Consider the following 25,286-nt stretch of genomic DNA (forward strand, 5'->3'; position numbering starts at 1 on the left):
GGACCTATAAGACGACATACGGCGTATAAGAAGATTTTATATTTTAACTGGAAAAGTTGGGGGGGTCATCTTATACGCCCAGTCGTCTTATACGCCGGAAAATACGGTACTAACCAACATACTATAGTACTAGATTACCTGCCAGCAAAAGAAGGAGGAATGTGACAAATAATTGGTCCCACCTGTTGCAACTACACTACTCAAAAAATAAAGGGAACCCTAAAATCCCACATCCTACATATCACTGAATGAAATATTCCAGTTGTATGTCACGCCGCCGCTCTGCTCCGCCGCTTCTGCTGCCGCGCCTGCCACTCACCTTTCCGTTCGGCAACATACTTACCCGACGCGCTCCTGCGGTGTGCGCGCCTTCCGGTCTCTACTCCTCCAGTCTCGCCGCCGGTCCCTGGCTCCCATCGGGTGCGCGTGTGCACTCCTCTCTCCAACTCCTTCTGCGCACGCGCACTTCCTTCCTCTGCTCTGCAGACGCTCCGTTCCTCCTATGACTCTGGAGGATCTCGACCCGGAAGTTCTGCAGCACTCGGTCTATTTAAGGTAACTCTTCCTCTGCCTCTTTGCCTGATTGTCATTTGTCCTCATTTTACCCAGGTCCCTTCGTACCTTGCTCTGTCCTGTGTGTCCGCCGTACCTTGCTCTGTCCTGAGCGTCCGTCATACCCTGCCTGTCCTGTTTCCGCCGAACCTTTCTCTGTCCTGTGCGTCCGCCACACCCTGCCTGTCCTGTTTTCACCATACCCTGCCAGTCCTGTGTTTCCACCATACCCAGTCCATCTTGGGCGTCCGCCATATCCAGTCTGTCCTGGGCGTCCGCCATATTCTATCTAATCTTAGTCTCAGTCATTGCCAGTCTGCTATGTGTCTCCGTCATAGCCAGTTCAGCGTCTTTTCCGCTCCTACTTCCTGTCCCCGGGTATCAGCTTCTGCAGCAACAGTCTCCCTCGGGCCTGCCCCAGCACTCCCTGTATTGGGGGTGGTTCACCAGGCCAGCTCACCCGTGGGAGGTTCACTGTCGTGGTTCTGCGGGTTCACTCTAGGAGTTCCTAAAGCTGTGACATTGTAAATCTTTATTCATTACATAGTGCAGTGATGGCGAACCTATGACACGCGTGTCAGTGCTGACACGCGTAGTCATTTTCAGTGACACGCCGGCCGCGGCCCCATAGAAATTGCTTCTTTCCCAGGGTCTGAAGGAGAGGAAACTCTCCTTCAGGCCCTGGGAACCATATTAATGTGTAAAATAAAGAATTAAAATAAAAAATATAGCTATACTCACCTCTCCGACGCAGCCTTGACCTCACCGAGGGAACCGGCAGCGTTGTTTGCTTAAAAATCGCGCTTTTCCTTCCTTACGTGAAGTCCCGGCTTGTGATTGGTCGCGCGCCGCCCATGTGACCGCGACGCGACCAATCACAGCAAGCCGTGACGTAATTTTAGGTCCTTCAGGATTTTAAAATCACGTTCTGGCTTGTGATTGGTCGCGTCGCGGCCACATGGGCGGCGCGCGACCAATCACAAGCCGGGACTTCACGTAAGGAAGGAAAAGCGCGATTTTTAAGCAAACAACGCTGCCGGTTCCCTCGGTGAGGTCCAGGCTGCGTCGGAGAGGTGAGTATAGCAATATTTTTTATTTTAATTCTTTATTTTACACATTAATGTTGTTTCGATACCGATACCCGATACCACAAAAGTATCGGATCTCGGTATCGGAATTCCGATACAGCAAATATTGGCCGATACCCGATACTTGTGGTATCGGAATGCTCAACAATGGCATCCGATCCGATTTTTTATCGGATCGGATGCCATGCAGGAGGTCTGTGGGTCCAAACAACAGAGCTCCGGTGCAGAGCATCTAGGCCTGGGACTTCCGGTAGGCCAGGCGCAGCTCCCGGAAGTCCCAGGCCTCTGCGTCGGATCTGTGTTGTTTGGGCGACATTGCGCTGCTCCCTGCTGCGCCGACCAGAAGTCCCAGGCTGCACTTCTGAGGCCTGAGGAGATAGCTGTCTGGAGGCCCTGTGATATTGCTGTCTGGAGGCCCTGTGATATTGCTGTCTGGAGGCCCTGTGATATTGCTGTCTGGAGGCCCTGTGATATTGCTGTCTGGAGGCCCTGTGATATTGCTGTCTGGAGGCCCTGTGATATTGCTGTCTGGAGGCCCTGTGATATTGCTGTCTGGAGGCCCTGTGATATTGCTGTCTGGAGGCCCTGTGATATTGCTGTCTGGAGGCCCTGTGATATTGCTGTCTGGAGGCCCTGTGATATTGCTGTCTGGAGGCCCTGTGATATTGCTGTCTGGAGGCCCTGTGATATTGCTGTCTGGAGGCCCTGTGATTGCTGTCTGGAGGCCCTGTGATTGCTGTCTGGAGGCCCTGTGATTGCTGTCTGGAGGCCCTGTGATTGCTGTCTGGAGGCCCTGTGATTGCTGTCTGGAGGCCCTGTGATTGCTGTCTGGAGGCCCTGTGATTGCTGTCTGGAGGCCCTGTGATTGCTGTCTGGAGGCCCTGTGATTGCTGTCTGCAGGCCCTGTGACTACTACAGCAACCATCATCCAGTGAACTGTGGGGTGTCATTGGCCATTACTGAGATAAGTGAGAGGGAGGCATCAGTGATGGCGAACCTGTGGCAGTCCAGCTGTTGCAAAACTACAATTCCCATCATGGCTGGCCATTCAAAGCAAAGGCTTTGGCTGTGAAGACATGATGGGAATTGTAGTTTTGCAACAGCTGGAGTGCCACAGGTTCGCCATCACTGGAAGAATTCCCCCTCCCCCTCACTTATCTTAGTTCACGGCACCCCACACAAGTTAAATAATAGCAAGACCAACAAAAGAAACCAACTGACAGATGAACAAAGAAGTCACTAAGCAGGTAAGTTAATTCTAATTATACATATTTGTTATTTAAACTATACATGTCGCAAGATTATGGTTTTTTATCAAGGTGACACACCACCCAAGTTATGCTCGGTTTTTTGGCGAATTTTGACACACCAAGCTCAAAAGGTTGCCCATCACTGACATAGTGGAATGTGTTGAGAACAATAAAACCTAAAAATTATCAATGTAAATCACAACTAATATCCCACGGAGGTCTGGAGTTGGAATGATGCTAAAAATCAAAGTGGAAAATGTAGTTACAGGCTGATCTAACTTCAGTGGAAATGCCTCAAGATAAGGAAATGATGCTCAGTTTTGTGTGTGGCCTCTACGTGCCTGTATGACCTCCCTACAATGTCTGGGCATGCTCCAGATGAGGCGGCGGTTGGTGTTGTGAATTAGACTTTTTTTAGCTCCCTCTTGTGGTCACTAGTGATATGACTCTGGGATTGTCTTTCCTCAGTTAGTCCAGGGGTGTTGCTATATGAACTTCCTGAATTCTCAGTCTGGTGCCTGGCATCGTTGTAATCAGTCCTTTCTGTTTGCTCCTGTCTGCTGGTCCTGGTTCTTGCAAAATTAAGCTAAGTCCTGCTTCCTTGTTTTTTGGTTATTTGTATTGCTCTTATTTTTTGTCCAGCTTGTACTAAATGTGATTCCTGATTTTGCTGGAAGCTCTAGGGGGCTGGTATTCTCCCCCCGGGCCGTTAGACGGTTCGGGGGTTCTTGAATATCCAGCGTGGAAATTTTGATAGGGTTTTTGCTGACCGTATAAGTCATCTTACTATATTCTGCTATTAGTCAGTGGGCCTCTCTTTGCTAAATACCTAGTTCATTCTTACGTTAGTCTTTTCTTCTTACCTCACCGTTATTATTTGTTGGGGGCTTGTATCCAACTTTTGGGGTCTTTTCTCTGGAGGCAAGAAAGGTCTATCTTTTCCCTTCTAGGGTTAGTTAGTTCTCCGGCTGGCGCGAGACGTCTAGAACCAACGTAGGCACGTTCCCCGGCTGCTGCTATTTGTGGTGCTAGGATTAGATATACGGTCAGCCCAGTTACCACTGCCCTATGAGCTGGTTTTTTGTGTTTGCAGACTTGGTATTTATTTCTGAGACCCTCTGCCATTGGGGTCATAACAGGTTGGTCTCCTGAGGGATCTCCTCCCAGACCTGGACTAAAGCATCCGCCAACTCCTGGACAGTCTGTGGTGCAACGTGACATTGGTGGATGGTGTGAGACATGATGTCCCAGATGTGTTCAATTGGATTCAGGTCTGGGGAACGGGCCTTCATCTTGCAGCATTGTCCTGCATTAGAAGGAACCCAGGGCCAACCTCACCAGCATATGGTCTCACAAGGGGTCTGAAGATCTCATCTCGTTACCTTATGGCAGTCAGGCTATCTCTGGCGAGCATATGGAGGGCTGTGCGGCCCTCCAAAGAAATGCCACCCCACATTAGGTCTGGGGAACGGGCGGGCCAGTCCATAGCTTCAAAGCCTTCATCTTGTAGGAACTGCTGATACACTCTAGCCACATGAGGTCTGGCATTGTACAGCATTAGGAGGAACCCAGGTCTCACAAGGGGTCTAAGGATCTCATCTCGGTACCTAATGGCAGTAAGGCTACCTCTGGCGAGCACATGGAGGGCTGTGCGGCCTTTCAAAGAAATGCCACCCCACATCATTACTGACCCACTGCCAAACTGGTCCTGCTGTAGGATGATGCAGGCAGCAGATAGCTCTCCATGGAGTCTCTAGACTGTCACATGTGCTCAGTGTGAACCTGCTTTCATCTGTGAAGAGCACAGGGCGCCATGGCGAATTTGCCAATCCTGGTGTTCTGTGGCAAATGCCAAGCGTCCTGCAACGGTGTTGGGCTTAGAGCACAACCCCCATCTGTGGACGTTGGGCACTCAGACCATCCTCATGGAGTCGGTTTCTAACCGATTGTGCAGACACATGCACATTTGTGGCCTGCTGGAGGTCATTTTGCAGGGCTCTGGCAGTGCTCGTCTTGTTCCTCCATGCACAAAGGGTGAGGTAGTGGTCATGCTGCTGGGTTGTTGCCCTCCTACGGCCCCCTCCACGTCTCCTGGTGTACTGGCCTGTCTCCTGGTAGCGCCTCCAGCCTCTGGACACTACGCTGATAGACAGTCAAACAGTGTTGCTTCCGAAGTGGACAGTTTGATTTCACAGAACTTTGATTTACTTGGAGTTATATTCTGTTCTTTAAGTGTTCCCTTTATTTTTTTGAGCAGTGTATATTGACTCCATTGGTAATCACCAGGTCAGGGCCAGTATAGACAAAATTGGTGAACTTAAGAGACCAATGGCTAAAGCAGCACAGTACAAAGACTCCTGGTGGAGGAACACATTCTCCTTTTTAAATCCAGCCAACTGGTTTAGCGGCCTAGCGGGATGGATTTCTGGTATTGTACAGACTTGCATGCAGATTTTATTGTTTTGTTTATTGCTCTACTTAGCCGTAAAAGCACTGATATATGTATTACCTAAGCTATTGAATAGTGTATGTGTAAAAAAGAATCTAAGGCTGAACCTTCCATAGTGTATCACACGCCCCAGATAACCAGTGCTGATGAGGGAAGTGAGTGTTCGCACTGAGGGTGCATGGGCGAAGCAGGAAGGAAGCCCCCTTATGGGTACTAGACCCATGAGACACTAGCTCCTTTCTGGACGCAACTGACCTTGTGGCAAAAGGGTATACCATTTACAAAAGGGGGAAATTGAAATAGAAGGATTAATGCTTTTCTTGTGCTAGAATTTGTTCATATATTGTTGTAGCCTTATAATATCCGCGATTCAAGGATTTTATACTTCTTATCTCAAATGAAATGTTTTCAAGAGTCAACAAGAACATGTTTTGGGTACATGGCAAATAAAGGTCATCAAGACCTGGGTAACAGGGGGCTTCATGAGTTACATTGCTGTAAGTGGCATAAAATACTGCTTCTTGTGTGAATAAACTAGAAAAGTGATTTGCTCACAATCAGTGTGCATTCTTTTCTCCGAGCGCTTGTTATCTGTGGGCCAAATCTCTTAATTCGGCCTCACTGGTAATCCGGCATATCTGACTTTGGGCTAGAATGAAAACAGCTACGACACTCCAGACATGGCGAATTAAGTTAATGCCAAAAACCTCAATTTTTGTCTGATCTATCCACAGCACCTTCTCCCAATCACTCAAAGAATCACCCAGGTGTTCATTGGCAAACTTCAGATGGGCCTGCATATGTGCCTTCTTGAGCAGGGGGACCTTGCGGGCACTGCAGGATTTTAAACCTTTACGGTGTAATGTGTTAGGAATGGTTTTCTTGGTGTCTGTAGTCCCAGCTGCCTTGAGATCATTAACAAGTTCCCCTTGTGTAGTTTAACCCCTTCCCGACATGTGACGGTATAGTACGTCACATGTCGGGACCCCCGCTTTGATGTGCGCTCCGGCGGTGAGCGCACATCAAAGTCGCGACATGTCAGCTGTTTTTTACAGCTGACATGTGCGCGCAATAGCGGCGGGTGAAATCGCGATCACCCGCCGCTATTAACTAGTTAAATGCCGCTGTCAAACTCAGACAGCGGCATTTAACTACCGCATCCGGCCGGGCGGCCGGATATGAGCGCATCGCCGACCCCCGTCACATGATCGGGGGTCGGCGATGTGTCAGGAAGGTAACCATAGTGGTCCTTGAGACCTCTATGGTTACTGATTGCCGGTGGCTGTGAGCGCCACCCTGTGGTCGGCGCTCACAGCACACCTGCAAATCTGCTGTGTAGCAGCGATCTTATGATCACTGCTGCATAGCAGAGCCGATCGGGCTGTGCCTGCTTCTAGCCTCCCATGGAGGCTATAGAAGCATGGCAAAAGTAAAAAAAAAAAGTTTTTAAAAATGTGAAAAAAATAAAAAAAATATAAAAGTTTAAATCACCCCCCTTTCGCCCCAATCAAAATAAATCAATAAAAAAAAAAACCAACCTACACATATTTGGTATCGCCGCGTTCAGAATCGCCCGATCTATCAATAAAAAAAAAGCATTAACCTGATCGCTATATGGCGTAATGAGAAAAAAATTCGAAACGCCAGATTTACGTTTTTTTGGTCGCCACGACATTGCATTAAAATGCAATAACGGGCGATCAAAAGAACGTATCTACACCAAAATGCTATCATTAAAAACGCCAGCTCGGCACGCAAAAAATAAGCCCTCACCTGACCCCAGATCACGAAAAATGGAGACGCTACGAGTATCGGAAAATGGCGCAATTTTGTTTTGTTTTTTGCAAAGTTTGGAATTTTTTTTTCACCACTTAGGTGAAAAATAACCTAGTCATGTTAGGTGTCTATAAACTCGTAGTGACCTGGAGAATCATAATGGCAGGTCAGTTTTAGCATTTAGTGAACCTAGCAAAATAGGCAAGCAAAAAACAAGTGTGGGATTGCACTTTTTTTGCAATTTCACTGCACTTGGAATTTTTTTCCCGTTTTCTAGTACACGACATGCTAAAACCAATGATGTCGTTCAAAAGTACAACTCGTCCCGCAAAAAATAAGCCCTCACATGGCCAAATTGACGGAAAAATAAAAAAAAGTTATGGCTCTGGGAAGGAGGGTAGCGAAAAACGAAAATGGAAAAACGGAAAAAGCTCCGGGGGTGAAGGGGTTAAGGCTGATCTCTCACCTTCCTCATGATCAAGGATAACCCACGAGGTGAGATTTTGCAAGGTGCCCCAGATCGATGTCGAATGACAGTCATTTTGTACTTCTTCCATTTTCTTACTATTGCACCAACAATTGTCTCCTTTTCACCCAGTGTCTTACTTATGGTTTTGTAGCCCATTGCAGCTTTGTGCAGGTCTATGATCTTGTCCCTGACATCCTTAGAAAGCTATTTGGTCTTGCCAATGTTGTAGAGGTTAGAGTCTGACTGATTAATTCTGTGTACAGGAGTCTTTTATAAAAGGTGACTATGTAAGACAGCTGTCTTTAATGCAGGTAACAACTTGATTAGAAGAGTCTTAACTGGTCTGTAGGAGCCAGAACTCTTGAATGGTTGGTAATGGATCAAATACCTATTTCTCACTGCAAAATGCAAATAAATGTATATAATTTAAAAATGTGATTTTCTGGATTTTATTTTTGATATTCTATCTCTCAATATTAAAATTAACCTACACTAACATTATAGACTGATCATGTCTGTCAGTGGGCAAACTTACAAAATCAGTAAGGGATCAAATACTTATTTCCCCCACTGTACCTTCATTTAAAAACTGCATTTTGTATTTACTTGTGTTATCTTTATCTCATTTTTAAATTTGTTTGGTAATATGAAACATTTAAGTGTGACAAACATACAAAAAAAATAGCAAATCAGGAAGGGGGGGGGGGGCAAAATCTTTCACACCATGGTATATATGTATGCAACAGACTGTAGACTTAGGTGTATAATAAATATTCTTTACTATTAGTGATACACGGTTTTGTCTGAGTTGGTACACTATGTAGTATATGGAACAGATAACATTAAGGCATCCATAATATTTGTATATTAATCAATAATAGTCACGTTCAACATTAATTAATATCGGAAGCCGATAGGGGTGTAGGACTTCCCCTTTAATATTTTTGGAGGGAAACGTCCACCTTTTTTAGTGTACATATTAAATTACACTATGTAGCCATGATATGACATGTAACCTTTATTTTTCACCATATTTCTGCTCTGAATAAGCTCTAATTGCAATTCACTGGAAGCTGACTAAGGAGACTAGCTGTTATCACCTCTGCCATATACATCTCAGCACACAGAGAGGGATTCCTGGAATTCTTTTATTTTTAGCACACAGAGACAAGCTACAGCAGAATGAAGGTTATTATTCATTAGTGCTGATCTGTTTGGATTTTTGTATCAGCTTTAGGGTGAGGTAAAAGACTTCCTAGAAAACTCACCTAGTTCTTTCTATTTCTCCCTCTGCCTATTTCCTCTCCCTACTCCTCTCAATAGTATAATAAGGGGAGACACGGTGAGCCTGCAGTCCGTACTTTCTAAGCAAGGTGGATTTGAGCTGTTTATTTCAGAATGACAAGTTCAGCAAGCGGGGGCGGTGGAAGAAATGTTTCATAATTGGGGAAGGAAGCAGATTTCTCTGACTACATATATTACAAGTTTCTTATATTTGCCTGTACTATTGCTTTATGCATTTTTTTTTTTTTTTAAATGTACAGTCCAATTTTAAAGGCAACCTGTCATGTAAAACAACATTATTAACTCGTGGATACAGTTATGGTCAAAAGTGTTGGAACCCTTGAAATTGTTCCAGAAAATTAGATATTTCTCCTGGAAAATTCTAGCAATTACACGTTTTGCTATAAACAGGTTTATTTCCTTTGTATTTGAACAACACAAAAAAACAGCATAAAAAGGGAAAATTGGACATAACTTAAGACAAAACCCGCAAATTGGCCAAACAAAATTGTTGGCACCCTCAACTTAATATTTGGTTGCACACCCTTTGGAATAAATAATTGCAAACAATTGCTTCCTATAACCATCAACAAGTTTCTTACATCTCTCAATTGGAATTTTGGGCCACTCTTTTGCAAACAGCTCAATGTCTCATAGTTGAAGGGTGCCTACTCAAGACAGCAATTTTAAGATCTTTGAACAAGTGTTCAATGGAATTAAAATCCGGACTTATTGCTGGCCACGTCAGAACTCTCCAGCGCTTTGCTTCCATCAAAGTCTGCATGCTTCTTGAAGTACTTTTGGGGTCATTGTCCTGCTGGAAAACCTATGACCTAGGTTGCAAACCCAGCTTTCTGACACTGGGCACTACATTGCGACCCAAAATCCTTTGGTAATCTTCAGATTTCATGATGCCTTGCACACTGTAAAGACACCCAGTGCCAGAGGCAGCAAAACAACTCCTAAACATCTTTGAATCTCTACCATATTTGACTGTAGGTATTGTGATTTTTTTTTTTCTTCGTAGGCCTCATTCCATTTTCGGTAAACATTAGAATGATGTGCTTTACAAAAAAGCTCTATCTTAGTCTCATCTGTCTACAAGACGATTTCCCAGAAGGATTTTGGCTTATTCACATAAATATGAGCCTGCAGGACATATTGAATTTCTTTGGAACTTGATTGGGGTTGCTTAGCCACCATCCGAACTATCCTGCATTGCAATCTTTCATACATTTTTCTCTGACATCCAAGTCCAGGGTGATTATCTACAGTGCCATGGGTTGTACACTTCTTGATCATGTTGCGCACCATGGACAAATGAACACCAAGATCTCTGAAGATGGACTTGTAACCTTGACATTGTTATTTTGCAACAATTTTGGTTCTCAAGTCCTCAGATAGTTCTCTTCTCCTCTTTCTGTTCTCCATGCTTAGTGTGGCACACGCAGACACACAATGCAAAGACTGAGCCAACTTCTCACCTTTTTATCTAGCCCAGGTATGATTTTCATATTGCCCACACCTGCTACTTGCCGTGGATGAGATTGCACGAACATCACATGCTTGAAAAAGTTATTTACTCACATTTTTGGAAAGGTGCCAACCATAATGTCCAGCCCATTTTGGGGGGCTTTGTGTGAAATTATGTCCAAATTTTGCGGCGGCCACATAGTGTCAGAGTGCTATTAACCTGCAGATTAAATCTATATCTACAGGTCTATACCATTGTTTTACATAACAGGTTTAAATCACAACACAAAGTAGCATTGAACTGCCAGTGCAGGATCACTACTGCAGCCAACAAATTGCAAATCATTTCTAAATGACCCAGCCATACTTCATTTTGGTGTCTCGGCTGAAAGATTTATGTACCTGTAAGCATTTTTGGAGACTGGACGGGGATCAAACTTGAAAAAAATGATGCACATGAGGCGTTTCTAGTTGGACACAGATGTCTTAATATGTCACTGTACGGGCTGATCACTGTTTCATAGATGACTGCTCAGTTGCCTGCAGACAAAATAAGAATAAAATATGCAAAAATAAAGTAATAAAGACTAGAATACTTTCATTTTTAAACATTACCACCTACTACTGAAAGCTGAGGTTCAAATTTCCCACTGTTCCCATTAGCAGCACTCAATTTTAAACCCAACAGGACACCGAAGGCACATTTGTCTTAATGAACTGCGTTTATCTAGATCACGCCAACACATCGCTACTGCTTCAAATGTCACTTAAATGTGAATTTAATACTGTACTTTTGCATAAGAGACACTGGTAGTTGAATAATAAATCCTACAAGAGACACTAACACTGCAATTTGTTCATAAAAGATAAAACTAATATTCTGTTATGTTCTTATATTTTATAATGAACATGCATGATCATGACATGTACGTACTGCACCAACATATTTGTACAGTTATTTTCACTACTGTCACCAGTCCTTGTCTCCAATTGCATTCACAATCTAATTTGTCAAACTAAGGACAATTTTATGAGAAGCCAATTGAAATATACACATGCAGATGATGCTTATGGTTGCATATGCACTCAGGGCCCTTGAGCAGCAAGACAACATTGCTATCCACTGAGCAACTATGAAATTATCATACAGAAAAAAAATAAAATGTTGTTAATGGTGAAAATAAAGAGTGTTAGTTATAATTTAATCACCACATTTCTAACTTAATGTTATACTGTATGTAATCATCCTAGAATTTATGTAGTATAGGCTCATCCTTTTCTCTGATGAAGCCCCCTTCAGACTGTTTGGGTCATCTGTAAGAATGACGATGCAGAAAAGAAAGGATGAACGATACCATTAGTCGTGTGTCATGCCAACAGTAAAGTATCCTGAGACCATTCATTTGTGGGGTTGCTTTTCATCCAAGCGAGGGGGCTCACTCAAAAATTTTCCGAAGAACATTGACTTGAATAAGGGTAACTAAACATCCACCAAGAACAACGTCTGCCTACGTGCTAGGAACAATTTTGTGATGAATAATACTTTTTTCAGCATGACGGACCTCTATGTCACAAAGCAAAAGTGATAACTAAGAGCTCGTTGAACAAAATTTTGAAATTTTGGGTCCATGGCCAGAAAACTCCCCAGATCTTAATCCCATTGAGAACCTGTGGTCAATCATCAAAATGCGGGTGAACAAACAAAAAACACAGAAATTGTGATAAACTCCAAGCACGGATTAGGAAAGAATAGATTGTCAGGATTTAGCCCAGAAGCGGATATCTATCCTGCCAGGGCGATTTTCCAAGGTTTTAAAAAAATAAGGGTCATCACCGTAAATATTAAGTCTTTGTCTAAACTTTATATATTTGTCAATAAAAGTGTAGACTTCTGAAATGCTTATAATTGCACTTCAGCAAACATAGGAACATCTAAAAGGTAAAAAAACACTAATGCAGCAAAGCTTGTGAAAACCAAAATTCGTGTCTGTCTCAAAATCGCACTGCAGGTCAATTTCTGCAGCGTAAAAAAAAAAAAAAAAACAGTGGGCATGAAATTTATACAAATCCCATACACTTTGCTGGAATTGTAATAAACTGATTTTTTTTTTTTACAGAAATACACAGCATAAATAACAATTTCTCATTTTTGTTGTTTGTTCTCGTATTTACTTTTGGCGAGATTAAATAGGCACAAATTGGGGAACGAGACTGTTTGTGTTAAAAATCAAGGGCATATACTTCATGGCAGATATGAAATATTGAAATTTACAGACAAAAATGGGAGAAAGAAAAAAATGAAATGGAAAAAGCAATATTTACATCACAGAACCCCATTAAAATGTAATAATAGGTCACTTAGGGTAGAGGAGAAAGGTCTTCAAATTATGTCTACTGAAAGATGTTCAATTTTCAGCCACAATGCACTTCTTTGAAATCAGGAATTGATTAAATAACAACCTAGGCTTAGTAATTATAGTCCTACACGGAAAGCCTTTCTATTCCTCTGCTTTTGCAAGGATAAAAGTGAGTTAGGGACACAGACAAGGACATAGCTTTTGCAATTGAACGTCCTGCCACCTGCAGTAGCCACTGTCAAATAACACTGCAGATTTACAGCCTGAGGCTGTCTGAGGCACATAACACAGTGGATGAGAGCAAGACCTCAGCGTCCAGCAGAAACCGGACAGCAGGTGCGGCAGCAGCATAGTCACAGCTAGACATCAACAAGGCGCAAGCACATCTCCCCCATCATAGCTGTGAAGACTAAATAATGTTGAACTAAGAAGCCGCTCAGTCAATTCACAGAACCAGCAGGATATTTTTGGGAGCCAGCATTCAGTTAGATTAACAGCGGTGTCTCCTAAAACCAAGTCTCAGCATGATTTCTTCCCTTTATTTAAGCTCTTAACAGGCATCATAGGTTTTTATAGGGCTACACACAAGGTAAGAAAGTCCCATTCCAAATTCCTATAAATTATATGAAAATACTTTACACTGCTGTGTTCTAAATGTATGTCTTCCTGGTAACCTGGCACCACACAAGAGACTGTCAGTGCTATAGAGGACTTCTCCCAAGTACAAATGCTAACGAGGCAAAGGGACAAACCTGAGGACCTGCCATTGGAATCAAAACAATCAGGAACACAAAAGTGCATCTCCGGAGAAAAATAAAAACTCTGTGTGCTTCCTTCTTCCTAGGAAGAAGCTGCCATCATTTTCTGCCATTTTATAGATAGAGCACAGCTGAGGACCAATCACCAGTTACTGTTTATTTAAAGGGGTTGTCCGAAATCAAAGGTCAATTTCACACTAAATGTATTTAAAGGTAACCTGTCATCAGTGACATCTGTTTTGGGGGCTAGGCTGGTCTTTGTTCTCTCTGCTTGCTGCTTTGTTCTCTTCTTTCAGTACGATCTGAAAGTGAACTCTCTTACTGGCTCATCACTTCTCTTTAGACCAAAGAAGCACAATGCCAAAGAGCATTTAAAAAGGAAGATATGCTTAGTATGCTCTCCCTACTGACAGCACTAAGTCGGAACTGACAACCCGCCCATGCTCAGGAGAGCAGGGACTAGCCTAATGACACTTCATCTCAGGGTGGGGACAGTAGCTGGGGCAGTGACCACAGCCCCGGCCCTCTTGACATCCTGTGTGAGAGTCCCCAGTGCATGCTGGAAGCTCAAATGAGACATCAGCAGAAGTAAAAAAAGACAAAGTTAGAGTACAGGTAGAATAGGTAGAACAGAAGAAAAGTTTTCACTTAAGTACACTAGAAAAGTGGCTAGATTATTAAATAGATATTTATTATGAAATTGACCTATGGTTCCAGACAAACCCATTATGCATGCTATCTTGTTTCTCATTCCCTCACTCCTTCCACAACATAGAAAGAGAAAGCGCCTGTTGATATCACTGCCGATACTACTATGACCACCGGACATTATTAGCTAGAAATTTAGCTCTTAAAAGACAAAAGGCTCATTAAAAAGGAGTTGTCCAATCACAAGATACTGATGACCGATCCTCAGGATAAGTCATGAGTATATATGTTGGCCCAATACCTAACACTCCTACCAATCAGATGATATAAGCTGGATGTACACACATTGAACGGAGATGACATGTACAACTATATTGAATGCATAGCAACCTCTACTGAGTACTGAACAACAACCGTGTAGTGGCCCCCACCGAATACTGTAGAATAGCTCCTTTCCCCTTGAATGAGAGTTCTTCAGTAGCCTCTACACATTGAATAGAGCTTATAACAGCTGATCTGTCTGTGTTCCTAGTGTCGGGCCTACACAGATCGGATATTGATATTGACTAGTGATGAGCGCAAGAGCTCATTACTCAAGAATGCATGGCTCCTTATCCCCATCCTTGCATGCATGGCTCCTTATTCCCATCCTTGCATGCATGGCTCCTTATTCCCATCCTTGCATGCATGGCTCCTTATTCCCATCCTTGCATGCATGGCTCCTTATTCCCATCCTTGCATGCATGGCTCCTTATTCCCATCCTTGCATGCATGGCTCCTTATTCCCATCCTTGCATGCATGGCTCCTTATTCCCATCCTTGCATGCATGGCTCCTTATTCCCATCCTTGCATGCATGGCTCCTTATTCCCATCCTTGCATGCATGGCTCCTTATTCCCATCCTTGCATGCATGGCTCCTTATTCCCATCCTTGTATAAATGGCTCCTTATTCCCATCCTTGCATGCATGGCTCCTTATTCCATCCTTGTATGTATGGCCCCCATGAGAAAAGCATAAAAAGAAAACAAAAAACATCCTACTTATCTTCCCAGCACGCTCTCGCAGCATCTGATGCCAACAGCTCCTGCAGCCAAGCAATCACATGTCAAGGCTCATTAAGATAATGAATATTCACCTCTCTCCACTCCCATAGGCATGGATCCCCTCGCTGCAGGTGCCGGAATGAGATGCTGTGAGGGAGCGCACAGAAGGTAAGTAGGATGTTTGTTTGTTTTTTACACTGGAAGCCGGCGGCTGTAACTGTGCGCGCTATAAGAGAAATGAATATTCATTGCCAGTGCAGTAAATATTCATTTCTTTTTAGCAGCGGGCCCAGGCTCCTGTGACCCGCTGCTCCACCACTCCCCCTCCCCTGCCGTAAACTGGGATAATGACTCGTGTATAAGCTGAGGGGGGCGTTTTCAGCACACACAAAAAATGTGCTGAAGAACTCTGCTTATACACGAGTATATACTGTAAGTAAAATATATATACAAAAATGTTGGCTTTTGGAATGTATGGATGCAAAAATTACAAAAAAAACACAATTGTGACATCTTTTGGACAGAAGAGAGCGTAATTACACGAAGCACATCAATTCTGATCCGTGTTGGGGCAATCACTCACAACAGGCCACAATGAACTGGTAAAGCTGTGTTCACACATAATATACACTATGGGGGTTTCTTCTGCTGCTTTGTCTGTAGGAATCCACATTAACAGTCTTCTCTCATCAATACGCTTTTTAATGCATTTTCCTTTTTATTTGAAGAGTTTTTGGTTCAGATTTGAAACTGCGTTTTTTAATGCATCTTACAGAAAAGCTTTGATTTTGGAATGCAATTTTTCGAGCTTCCCATAGAAACCTAAAGGGAAAAACTGTTCCAAAACCGCACAGCGGAACAGTGTCATCTGAAGGGACATTGCTTGGACAGTTAAATGCAGATTTTCTGCACACACAAAATTCAGTGGAAAGAAAACTGCAGTATTTATGCTACGTGGGAACATGGCCTTGGGGTTTGTGCACACGTCGCAGATTTGGTGCGTTTTAGCCATGTACAACCCCTGGCAAAAATTATGGAATCACCGGTCTTGGTGGATGTTCATTCAGTTGTTTCATTTTGTAGAAAAAAAGCAGATCACAAAACAGGCACAAAACTAAAGTCATTTCAAATGGCAACTTTCTGGCTTTACTAAACACTAAAAGAAATCAAGAACAAAAAATGTGGTAGTCAGTAATGGTTACTTTTTTTTAACCAAGCATAGGGGAAAAATTATAGAATCACTCAATTCTGAGGAAAAAATTATGGAATCACCCTGTAAAGTTTCCTACCCAAAAATAACACCTGCATCAAATTAGATCTGCTCGTTAGTCTGCATCTAAAAAGGAGTGATCACACCTTGGAGAGCTGTTGCACCAAGTGGACTGACATGAATCATGGCTCCAAGATGTCAATTGAAACAAAGGAGAGGATTATCAAACTCTTAAAAGAGGGTAAATTATCACACAATGTTGCAAAAGATGTTGGTTGTTCACAGTCAGCTGTGTCTAAAATCTGAACCAAATACAAACAACATGGGAAGGTTGTTAAAGGCAAACATACTGGTAGACCAAGGAAGACATCAAAGCGTCAAGACCGGAAACTTAAAGCAATATGTCTCCAAAACAGGAAATGCACAACAAAACAAATGAAAAACGAATGGGTGGAAACTGGAGTCAACGTCTGTGACCGAACTGTAAGAAACCTCCTAAAGGAAATGGGATTTACATACAGAAAAACTAAACGAAAGCCATCATTAACACCTAAACAGAAAAAAATAAGGTTGCAATGCGCTAAGGAAACGCAATCGTGGACTGTGGATGAAAGTAATATTCAGTGATGAATCGCAAATCTGCATTGGGCAAGGTGATGATGCTGGAACATTTGTTTGGTGCCGTTCCAATGAGATTTATAAAGATGACTGCCTGAAGAGAACATGCAAATTTCTACAGTCATTGATGATATGGGGCTGCATGTCAGGTAAAGGCACTGGGGAGATAGATGTCATTACATAATTACTATAATTGTCTAAGGGTCACTTCTGTCCTTCTGTGTCTGTCACGGATATTCAGTGGTCGCGGCCTCTGTCTCTCATCAATCAGCGATGGGCACAGTCCGGCGGAAAAATGGCCGCTCCTTCCTCCCCGCAGTCAGTGCCCGCTCCGTACTCCCCTCCAGTCTGCGCTCTCTCAGGGTTAATGGCAGCGTTGACCATGGTGTAACGCACTCGGTTAACGCTGCTATTAACCCTGTGTGACCAACTTTTTACTATTCATGCTGCCTATGCAGCATGAATAGTAAAACGATCTAATGTTAAAAATAATAATAATTAAAAAAAAAAATCGTTATATACTCACCGTTCGTCGGCCCCCGGATCGACAACAGGCCTTTCCAGCTCGCGACGCTCCGGTAACCAGTCCATGCTGCGATCTCGCGAGATGATGACGAAGCGGTCTCGCGAGACCGCTACGTCATCTCGCGAGACCGCAATGCACTCTTGAGAACAGAGCGCACGAGCAGCGTCGGTAACCGCTTCGCTTGGATCCGGGGATATCCGGAAGGTGAGTATATAACTTTTTTATTTTATTAGGGATATGATGCCCACATTGCTATATACTACGTGGGCAATATAATAAATGGGCTGGTCAATATACTACATGGGCTGTGCTATATACTACGTGGGCTGTGCTATATACTACGTGGGCTGGCCAATATACTACGTGGGCTGGCCAATATACTACGTGGGCTGGCCAATATACTACGTGGGCTGGCCAATATACTACGTGGGCTGGCCAATATACTACGTGGGCTGGCCAATATACTACGTGGGCTGGCCAATATACTACGTGGGCTGGCCAATATACTACGTGGGCTGGCCAATATACTACGTGGGCTGGCCAATATACTACGTGGGCTGGCCAATATACTACGTGGGCTGGCCAATATACTACGTGGGCTGGCCAATATACTACGTGGGCTGGCCAATATACTACGTGGGCTGGCCAATATACTACGTGGGCTGGCCAATATACTACGTGGCTGGCCAATATACTACGTGGGCTGGCCAATATACTACGTGGGCTGGCCAATATACTACGTGGGCTGGCCAATATACTACGTGGGCTGGCCAATATACTACGTGGCTGGCCAATATACTACGTGGCTGGCCAATATACTACGTGGCTGGCCAATATACTACGTAACTGGGCAATATACCACGTGGACATGCATATTCTAAAATACCCGATGCGTTAGAATCGGGCCACCATCTAGTCTTCAATAAATGCACAAGTTTATGTTGATATTTTGGACACTTTTCTTATCCCATCAATTGAAAGGATGTTTGGGGATGAAGAAATCATTTTCAAGATGATAATGCATCCTGTCATAGAGCAAAAACTGTGCAAACATTCCTTGAAAATAGACGCATAAGGTCAATGTCATGGCCTGCAAATAGTCCGGATCTCAATGCAATTGAAAATCTTTGGTGGAAGTTGAAGAAAATGGTCCATGACAAGGCTAAATCCTGCAAAGCTGATCTGGCAACAGCAATCAGAGAAAGTTGGAGCCAGATTGATGAAGAGTACTGTTTGACACTCATTAAAGTCCATGCCTCAGAGACTGCAAGCTGTTATAAAAGCCAGAGGTGGTGCAACAAAATACTAGTGATGTTTTGGAGAGTTTTTTGTTTGTTTGTTTTTCATGATTCCAAAATTTTTCCCCTCAGCTTGGTTAAAAAAGTAACCACTACTGACTACCACATTTTTTGTTCTTGATTTCTTTTAGTTTCTTAACCCCTTCCCGACCTTTGACACAGCGTATGCGTCATGAAAACCTGTGCCAATCTGACCTGTGACGCAGCATATGCGTCATGGTCGGATCATGCACCTGCAGATCGGGTGAAAGGGTTAACTGTAATTTCACCCGATCTGCAGGGACAGGGGGAGTGGTACTTGAGCCCAGGGGGGGTGGCTTCGCCCCCCCCGTGGCTACGATCGCTCTGATTGGCTGTTGAAAGTGACGTTTCACTTTCAATCAGAGCGATAGTAATATTTCACCAATGAAATTGGTGAAATATTACAATCCAGCCATGGCCGATGCTGCAATAGCATCAGCCATGGCTGGAGATCGCGATCTGCCCCCCGCCACCGATCTCGTCCCCACGGTCCTCCGTCCTGTCATTTGCTGTCCTCCGCTCCCCCCGTCATCCAATCTCCCCCCCCCATACTTACCGACCTCCGGTGTCCCTCCCGGTGTCCATCCGTCTGCTCCATGGGTGCCGCCATCTTCCAAAATGGCGGGCGCATGCGCAGTGCGGCCTGCAGATTCGTTCCAGGTACATTTTGATCGCTGTGATAAAACCTATCACAGTGATCAAAATAAAAAAAATAATAAATAAACCCCCCCTTTATCACCTCCATAGGTAGAGACAATAATAAAATAAAGAAAACAAAATTTACTTCTATTTTTCCACTAGGGTTAGGGTTATTGTTAGGACTAGGGTTATTGTTAGAACTAGGGTTAGGGTTATTGTTAGAACTAGGGTTAGGGTTATTGTTAGAACTAGGGTTAGGGTACTTTCACACTAGCGTTGTGTGACGGCCGTCGCAATGCGTCGTTTTGGAGAAAAAACGCATCCTGCAAAGTTGCCCGCAGGATGCGTTTTTTCTCCATGGAATTGCATTAGCGACACATTGCGACGGAGTCGTGCGACGGTTGCGTCGTGTTTTGGCGGACCCTTGGCCCAAAAAAAGTTAAATTTAACTTTTTTTGCGCATCGTGTCCGCCATTTTCGATCGCGCATGTGCGGCCGAAACTCCGCCCCCTCCTCCCCGGACATTACAATGGGGCAGTGGATGCGTTGAAAAACTGCATCCGCTGCCCCCGTTGTGCATTTATTTCACAACGTGCGTCGGTACGTCGGGCCGACGCATGGCTACGGCCCCGTACCGACGCTAGTGTGAAAGTAGCCTTAGGGTTAGGGCTAGGATTAGGGCTAGGGTTAGGGATAGAATTAGGCTATGTGCACACTGTGCGGATTTGGCTGCGGATCCGCAGCGGATTGGCCGCTGCGGATTCGTAGCAGTTTTCCATCACGTTTACAGTACCATGTAAACCTATGGAAAACCAAATCCGCTATGCCCATGGTGCGGAAAATACCACGCGGAAACGCTGCGTTGTATTTTCTGCACTCAATTCTTTGTGCGGATTCCGCAGCGTTTTACACCTGTTCCTCAATAGGAATCCGCAGGTGAAATCCACACAAAAAACACTGGAAATCCGTGGTAAATCCGCAGGTAAAACGCAGTGCGCTTTACCTGCGGATTTTTCAAAAACTGTGCGGAAAAATCCTCACACGAATCCGCAATGTGGGCACATAGCCTTAGGATTAGGGTTGGAATTAGAGTTAGGGTTGGAATTAGGGTTAAGATTAGGGTTCGGGGTGTGTTGGGGTTAGGGTTAGGCTTGTGGTTAGAGTTATGGTTAGGGGTGTGTTGGAGTTAGAATTGAGGGGTTTCCACTGTTTAGGCTCATCAGGGGTCTCCAAACGCGACATGGCGCCACCATTGATTTTCAGCAAATCTTGCGTTCAAAAAGTCAAATGGTGCTCCCTCCCTTCCGAGCCCCAACGTGCGCCCAAACAGTGGTTTACCCAAACATATTGGTTATCGCCGTACTCAGGAAAAATTGTGCAACAACTTTGGTGGTCTAATTTCTCCTGTTACCCTTGGGAAAATAAAAAATTGGGGGGCTAAAAACTTATTTTTGTGGAAATTTTTTTTTTTTTTAATTTTCACGGCTCTGCGTTATGAATTTCTGTGAAGCACTTGGGGGATCAAAGTGCTCACAACACATCTAGATAAGTTGCTTGGGGGGTCTAGTTTCCTAAATGGGGTCACTTGTGAGGGGTTTCTACTGTTTAGGCACATCAGGGGCTCGGCAAACGTAACATGATGCCCGCAGACCATTCTATCAAAGTCTGCATTCCAAAACGTCACTACTTCCCTTCTGAGCCTCGACGTGTGCCCAAACAGTGGTTCCCCCCCACATATGGGGTATCAGCGTACTCAGGACAAACTGGACAATAACTTATGGGGTCCAATTTCCCATTGTGAAAATAAAAAATTGCTTGCTAAAAAAATATATTTTGAGGAAAGAAAAATGATTTTTTATTTGCACGGCTCTGCGTTATAAACTTCTGTGAAGCACTTGGGGGTTCAAAGTGCTCACCACACATCTAGATTAGTTCCATGGGAGGGCTAGTTTAAAAAAATGAGGTCACTTGTGGGGGAGCTCCAATGTTTAGGCACACAGGGGCTCTCCAAACGCGACATGGTGTCCGCTAACGATTGGAGCTTATTTTCCATTCAAAAACTCAAATGGCGCACCTTCCCTTCCAAGCCCTGCCGTGTGCCCAAACAGTGGTTTACCCCCACATGTGAGGTATCAGTGTACTCTGGAGAAATTGCCCAACAAATTTTAGGATCCCTTTTATCCTGTTGCCCATGTGGAAATGAATAAATTGAGGCTAAAATAAATTTTTTGTGAAAAAAAAAGTACTTTTTCATTTTTACGGATCAATTTGTGAAGCACCTGGGGGTTCAAAGTGCTCACTATGCATCTAGATAAGCTCTTTGGGGGTTTAGTTTCCAAAATGGGGTCACTTGTGGGGGAGCTCCAATGTTTAGGCACACAGGGGCTCTCCAAACGCGACATGGTGTCTGCTAAAGATTGGAGCCAATTTTTCATTGAAAAATTCAAATGGCGCTCCTTCCCTTCCGAGCCCTGTCGTGCGCCCAAACAGTGGTTCCCCCCCCCATATGGGGTATCGGCGTACTCAGGACAAATTGTACAATAACTTTTGGGGTCCAGTTTCTCCTTTTACCCTTGGGAAAATAAAAAAAATTGTTGCTAAACGATCATTTTTGTGACTAAAAAGTTAAATGTTCATTTTTTCTTCCCTGTTGCTTCTGCTGCTGGGAAGCACCTGAAGGGTTAATAAACTTCTTGAATGTGGTTTTGAGCACCTTGAGGGGTGCAGTTTTTAGGATGGTGTCACTTTTGGGTATTTTCAGCCATATAGAACCTTCAAACTGACTTCAAATGTGAGGTGGTCCCTAAAAAAATGGTTTTGTAAATTTCGTTGTAAAAATGAGAAATCGCTGGTCAAATTTTAACCCTTATAACTTCCTAGCAAAAAAAAATGTAGTTTCCAAAATTGTGCTGATTTAAAGTAAACATGAGGGAAATGTTATTTATTAACTATTTTGTGTCACATAACTCTCTCGTTTAACAGAATGAAAATTTCTTAATTTTCAAATTTTGAGTTATCAAAATTTTAGCCAAATTTCCATTTTTTTCACAAATAAAAGCAAAAATGATCGACCTAAATTTACCACTAACATGAAGCCCAATATGTCACGAAAAAACAATCTCAGAACCGCTAGGATCCGTTGAAGCGTTCCTGAGTTATTACCTCAAAGGGACACTGGTCAGAATTGCAAAAAACGGCCAGGTCATTAAGGTCAAAATAGGCTGGGTCATGAAGGGGTTAAAGCCAGAAAGCTGCCATTTGGAATTACTTTAGTTTTGTGCCAGGTCTGTGATCTGCTTTTTTTCTACAAAATTAAACAACTGAATGAACATCCTCCAAGGCCGGTGATTCCATAATTTTTGCCAGGGGTTGTAGATTTGCTAGTAAAACCTGACGCAGTCCTGGTGCCAGCAAAGTGAATGACAAACCTGAAGTGTCTTTCACAAGTTGTGTATTTGTGACTTGCAGAAAATTATCTGCTGCCGTCACGTCTCTGAGCGTTTTACCAGCGTTTTTCTCCATTGCCCTCACATCACTTAAAAATCGCAGGGTAAAAAGGCATCAAAACCGCCATTTACTCTACATGTGCACAAATGTCACAGAGCCGCATACAGGTGACTGTAGGGCGCAGCCACACAGCACAGTCCGAACACTCCCCTATAGCACATAGCCCTAATCCTCCATGTTGTGCGGAGCACCGGTACATCAGCACGGTGTATCAGCGCTGTCAGCGTCCTGTCCGTGATGTCACGATAAGCCTCAATGACAGCACGGCAATGAGGAGACCGGCAGCCGGTAACGGGGTGCAGGGCGGATACCTGGCGGCTCCTGTGAGCGCACGTACCTTCCTGCCGGTACCACACTTGTTATCTACCGCTCCGGAAGACGTGCACCGATGCTCAAACCGTACACAACACTTCCCGGCTGCATGCAGCACCGCCCACCCGCCTGCGGAATGGCAAATCAAGGAGCAGCTAGCTCAATAGAAGACCAATCAGAGATCAGCTTTCGAACACCTTTATTCACAATAGCTTGAGAGAGGAATTGTGATTGGCTGCTCTGTTATTATGGTTTCTGGCGGTGGTTGTAAGGCAAGCCGCGGACAGCGAGGAGGTGGCGAGGGAACGTGAGGTGAAGGTGGCCAGTCACGTGGGCTAGTGTTACACCTGCACGCACCTCGGTATAGACAGGTACTGAGCAGTGCACGTGTGTGTAGGGAATGCCCGGCACGGGTCACACGGCTACTGCTGCATTGTGGAGGTAGCCCTTAACATTGCATTATGCAAAGTAACATCTTTTGCACATGTGGTGTCAAACTGTTTCTAAAACACATAGTAGTTATAGCCCTGTGTAGGGTGCATACTAAAACCCTATGTGCCAAATTAACCTATGCCTATGGTAGATATTTTAGTCGTATTCATCTATACCTATGCCTCTTTTAGATTTTTTTTACCGTTTCATTTTCTTAATTTAGTTTTCCTTTCCACTTCACTCTATTTGAAGCAGAGTAACCAATTTATTTACTTATGTATTTATTTTGACATAAAGTTGCTATACATGAATGTAGGGGTTCACTTTTTTGGAAACGGAATAACGGTTTTAAGCTCCGTTTTTTTTATTGGAATAAGTTCATATTAGTCCAACAAGGTTATCTTCCAAGTTTCATTAAGATCTTTTTAGGGATTCAGTCTTTATGCACCGCCATATTCTTCCATACCTATGCCTAGTGTGTTATCATGGTTGGAAACGAAATAACAGTTTTAAGCTCCGTTTTTTTTATTGGAATAAGTTCATATTAGTCCAACAAGGTTATCTTCCAAGTTTCATTAAGATCTTTTTAGGGATTCAGTCTTTATGCGCCGCCATAGTCTTCCATACCTGAATCCCTCCTCCCTCTCACAGACATAAGCTCCCTACACAATGCGGATGACGCCGCCGCTCTATACAACACCACAATAGCTGTAGCCTTGGAATCAGTTGCCCCTCTCACACATACCAAAGCTCACAAAATCAACAGACAGCCTTGGTACACCCGCCTGACCAAAGAGCTGAGGCGAGCTTCCAGGGCTGCAGAGCAGAGATGGAAAAGATCCCACTCCAACGATCACTTCATCGCATTCAAACAGTCCCTCACTACTTTCAAGACCATACTCGCCACAGCAAAACAAACCTACTTCTCATCTCTTATTTCCTCCCTGTCCCACAACCCCAAACAGTTATTCAACACCTTCAATTCTCTCCTCTGTCCCCCAGCGCCTCCTCCCTCCCCACTCATCTCTGCTGAAGACTTTGCCTCATTTTTCAAGCAGAAGATTGAGAACATCAGAGACAGTTTCAGTCAACAACCCCCAGAACCCTTCCTCCCAACTACCCAGCCCTCCACCTCCAAAACCAACTTCTCCACCATTACAGAAGACAGACTCTCCACTCTACTCTCAAGATCGCATCTCACCACCTGTGCACTTGATCCAATCCCATCCCACCTCATCCCAAACCTCGCCACAGTCTTCATCCCAACCCTAACCCATCTCTTCAACCTATCACTAACAACTGGTGTTTTCCCCTCAAGCTTTAAACATGCCTCAATCACACCTATCCTCAAAAAGCCCTCTCTTGACCCATCCTCTGTATCTAGCTATCGCCCTATATCACTTCTCCCCTATGCCTCAAAACTACTGGAACAACACGTCCATCTTGAACTGTCCTCCCATCTATCTTCCTGCTCCCTCTTTGACCGCTTTCAATCTGGCTTCCGGTCACACCACTCCACTGAAACTGCCCTAACTAAGGTCACAAATGACCTATTAACCGCCAAGAGCAAGCGGC

The 25,286-nt window shown here is 44.0% G+C and overlaps 1 protein-coding gene across 2 annotated transcripts in view; it reads right to left on the reverse strand.

Annotated features, from left to right (window-relative positions):
* TANGO2 (transport and golgi organization 2 homolog) overlaps positions 1 to 25,286 on the reverse strand; it is a 366,375-nt gene that overhangs the window by 236,405 nt on the left and 104,684 nt on the right. The window contains exons 1-2 of one of the 2 annotated variants that reach the window (XM_077293384.1): positions 23,305 to 23,434; positions 10,744 to 10,881 (exon numbers count right to left, since the gene is read on the reverse strand). In XM_077293384.1, coding sequence (XP_077149499.1) covers positions 10,744 to 10,799 — 56 coding nt within the window. In that variant the 5' untranslated portion in view covers positions 10,800 to 10,881; positions 23,305 to 23,434. Of the gene's footprint in view, positions 1 to 10,743; positions 10,882 to 23,304; positions 23,435 to 25,286 lie in introns of those variants that run through there. The other variant, XM_077293385.1, reaches the window with a different exon arrangement.

The sequence above is a fragment of the Ranitomeya variabilis genome, chromosome 1, assembly GCF_051348905.1.
Source record: "Ranitomeya variabilis isolate aRanVar5 chromosome 1, aRanVar5.hap1, whole genome shotgun sequence".
Taxonomy (NCBI): Eukaryota; Metazoa; Chordata; class Amphibia; order Anura; family Dendrobatidae; genus Ranitomeya; species Ranitomeya variabilis.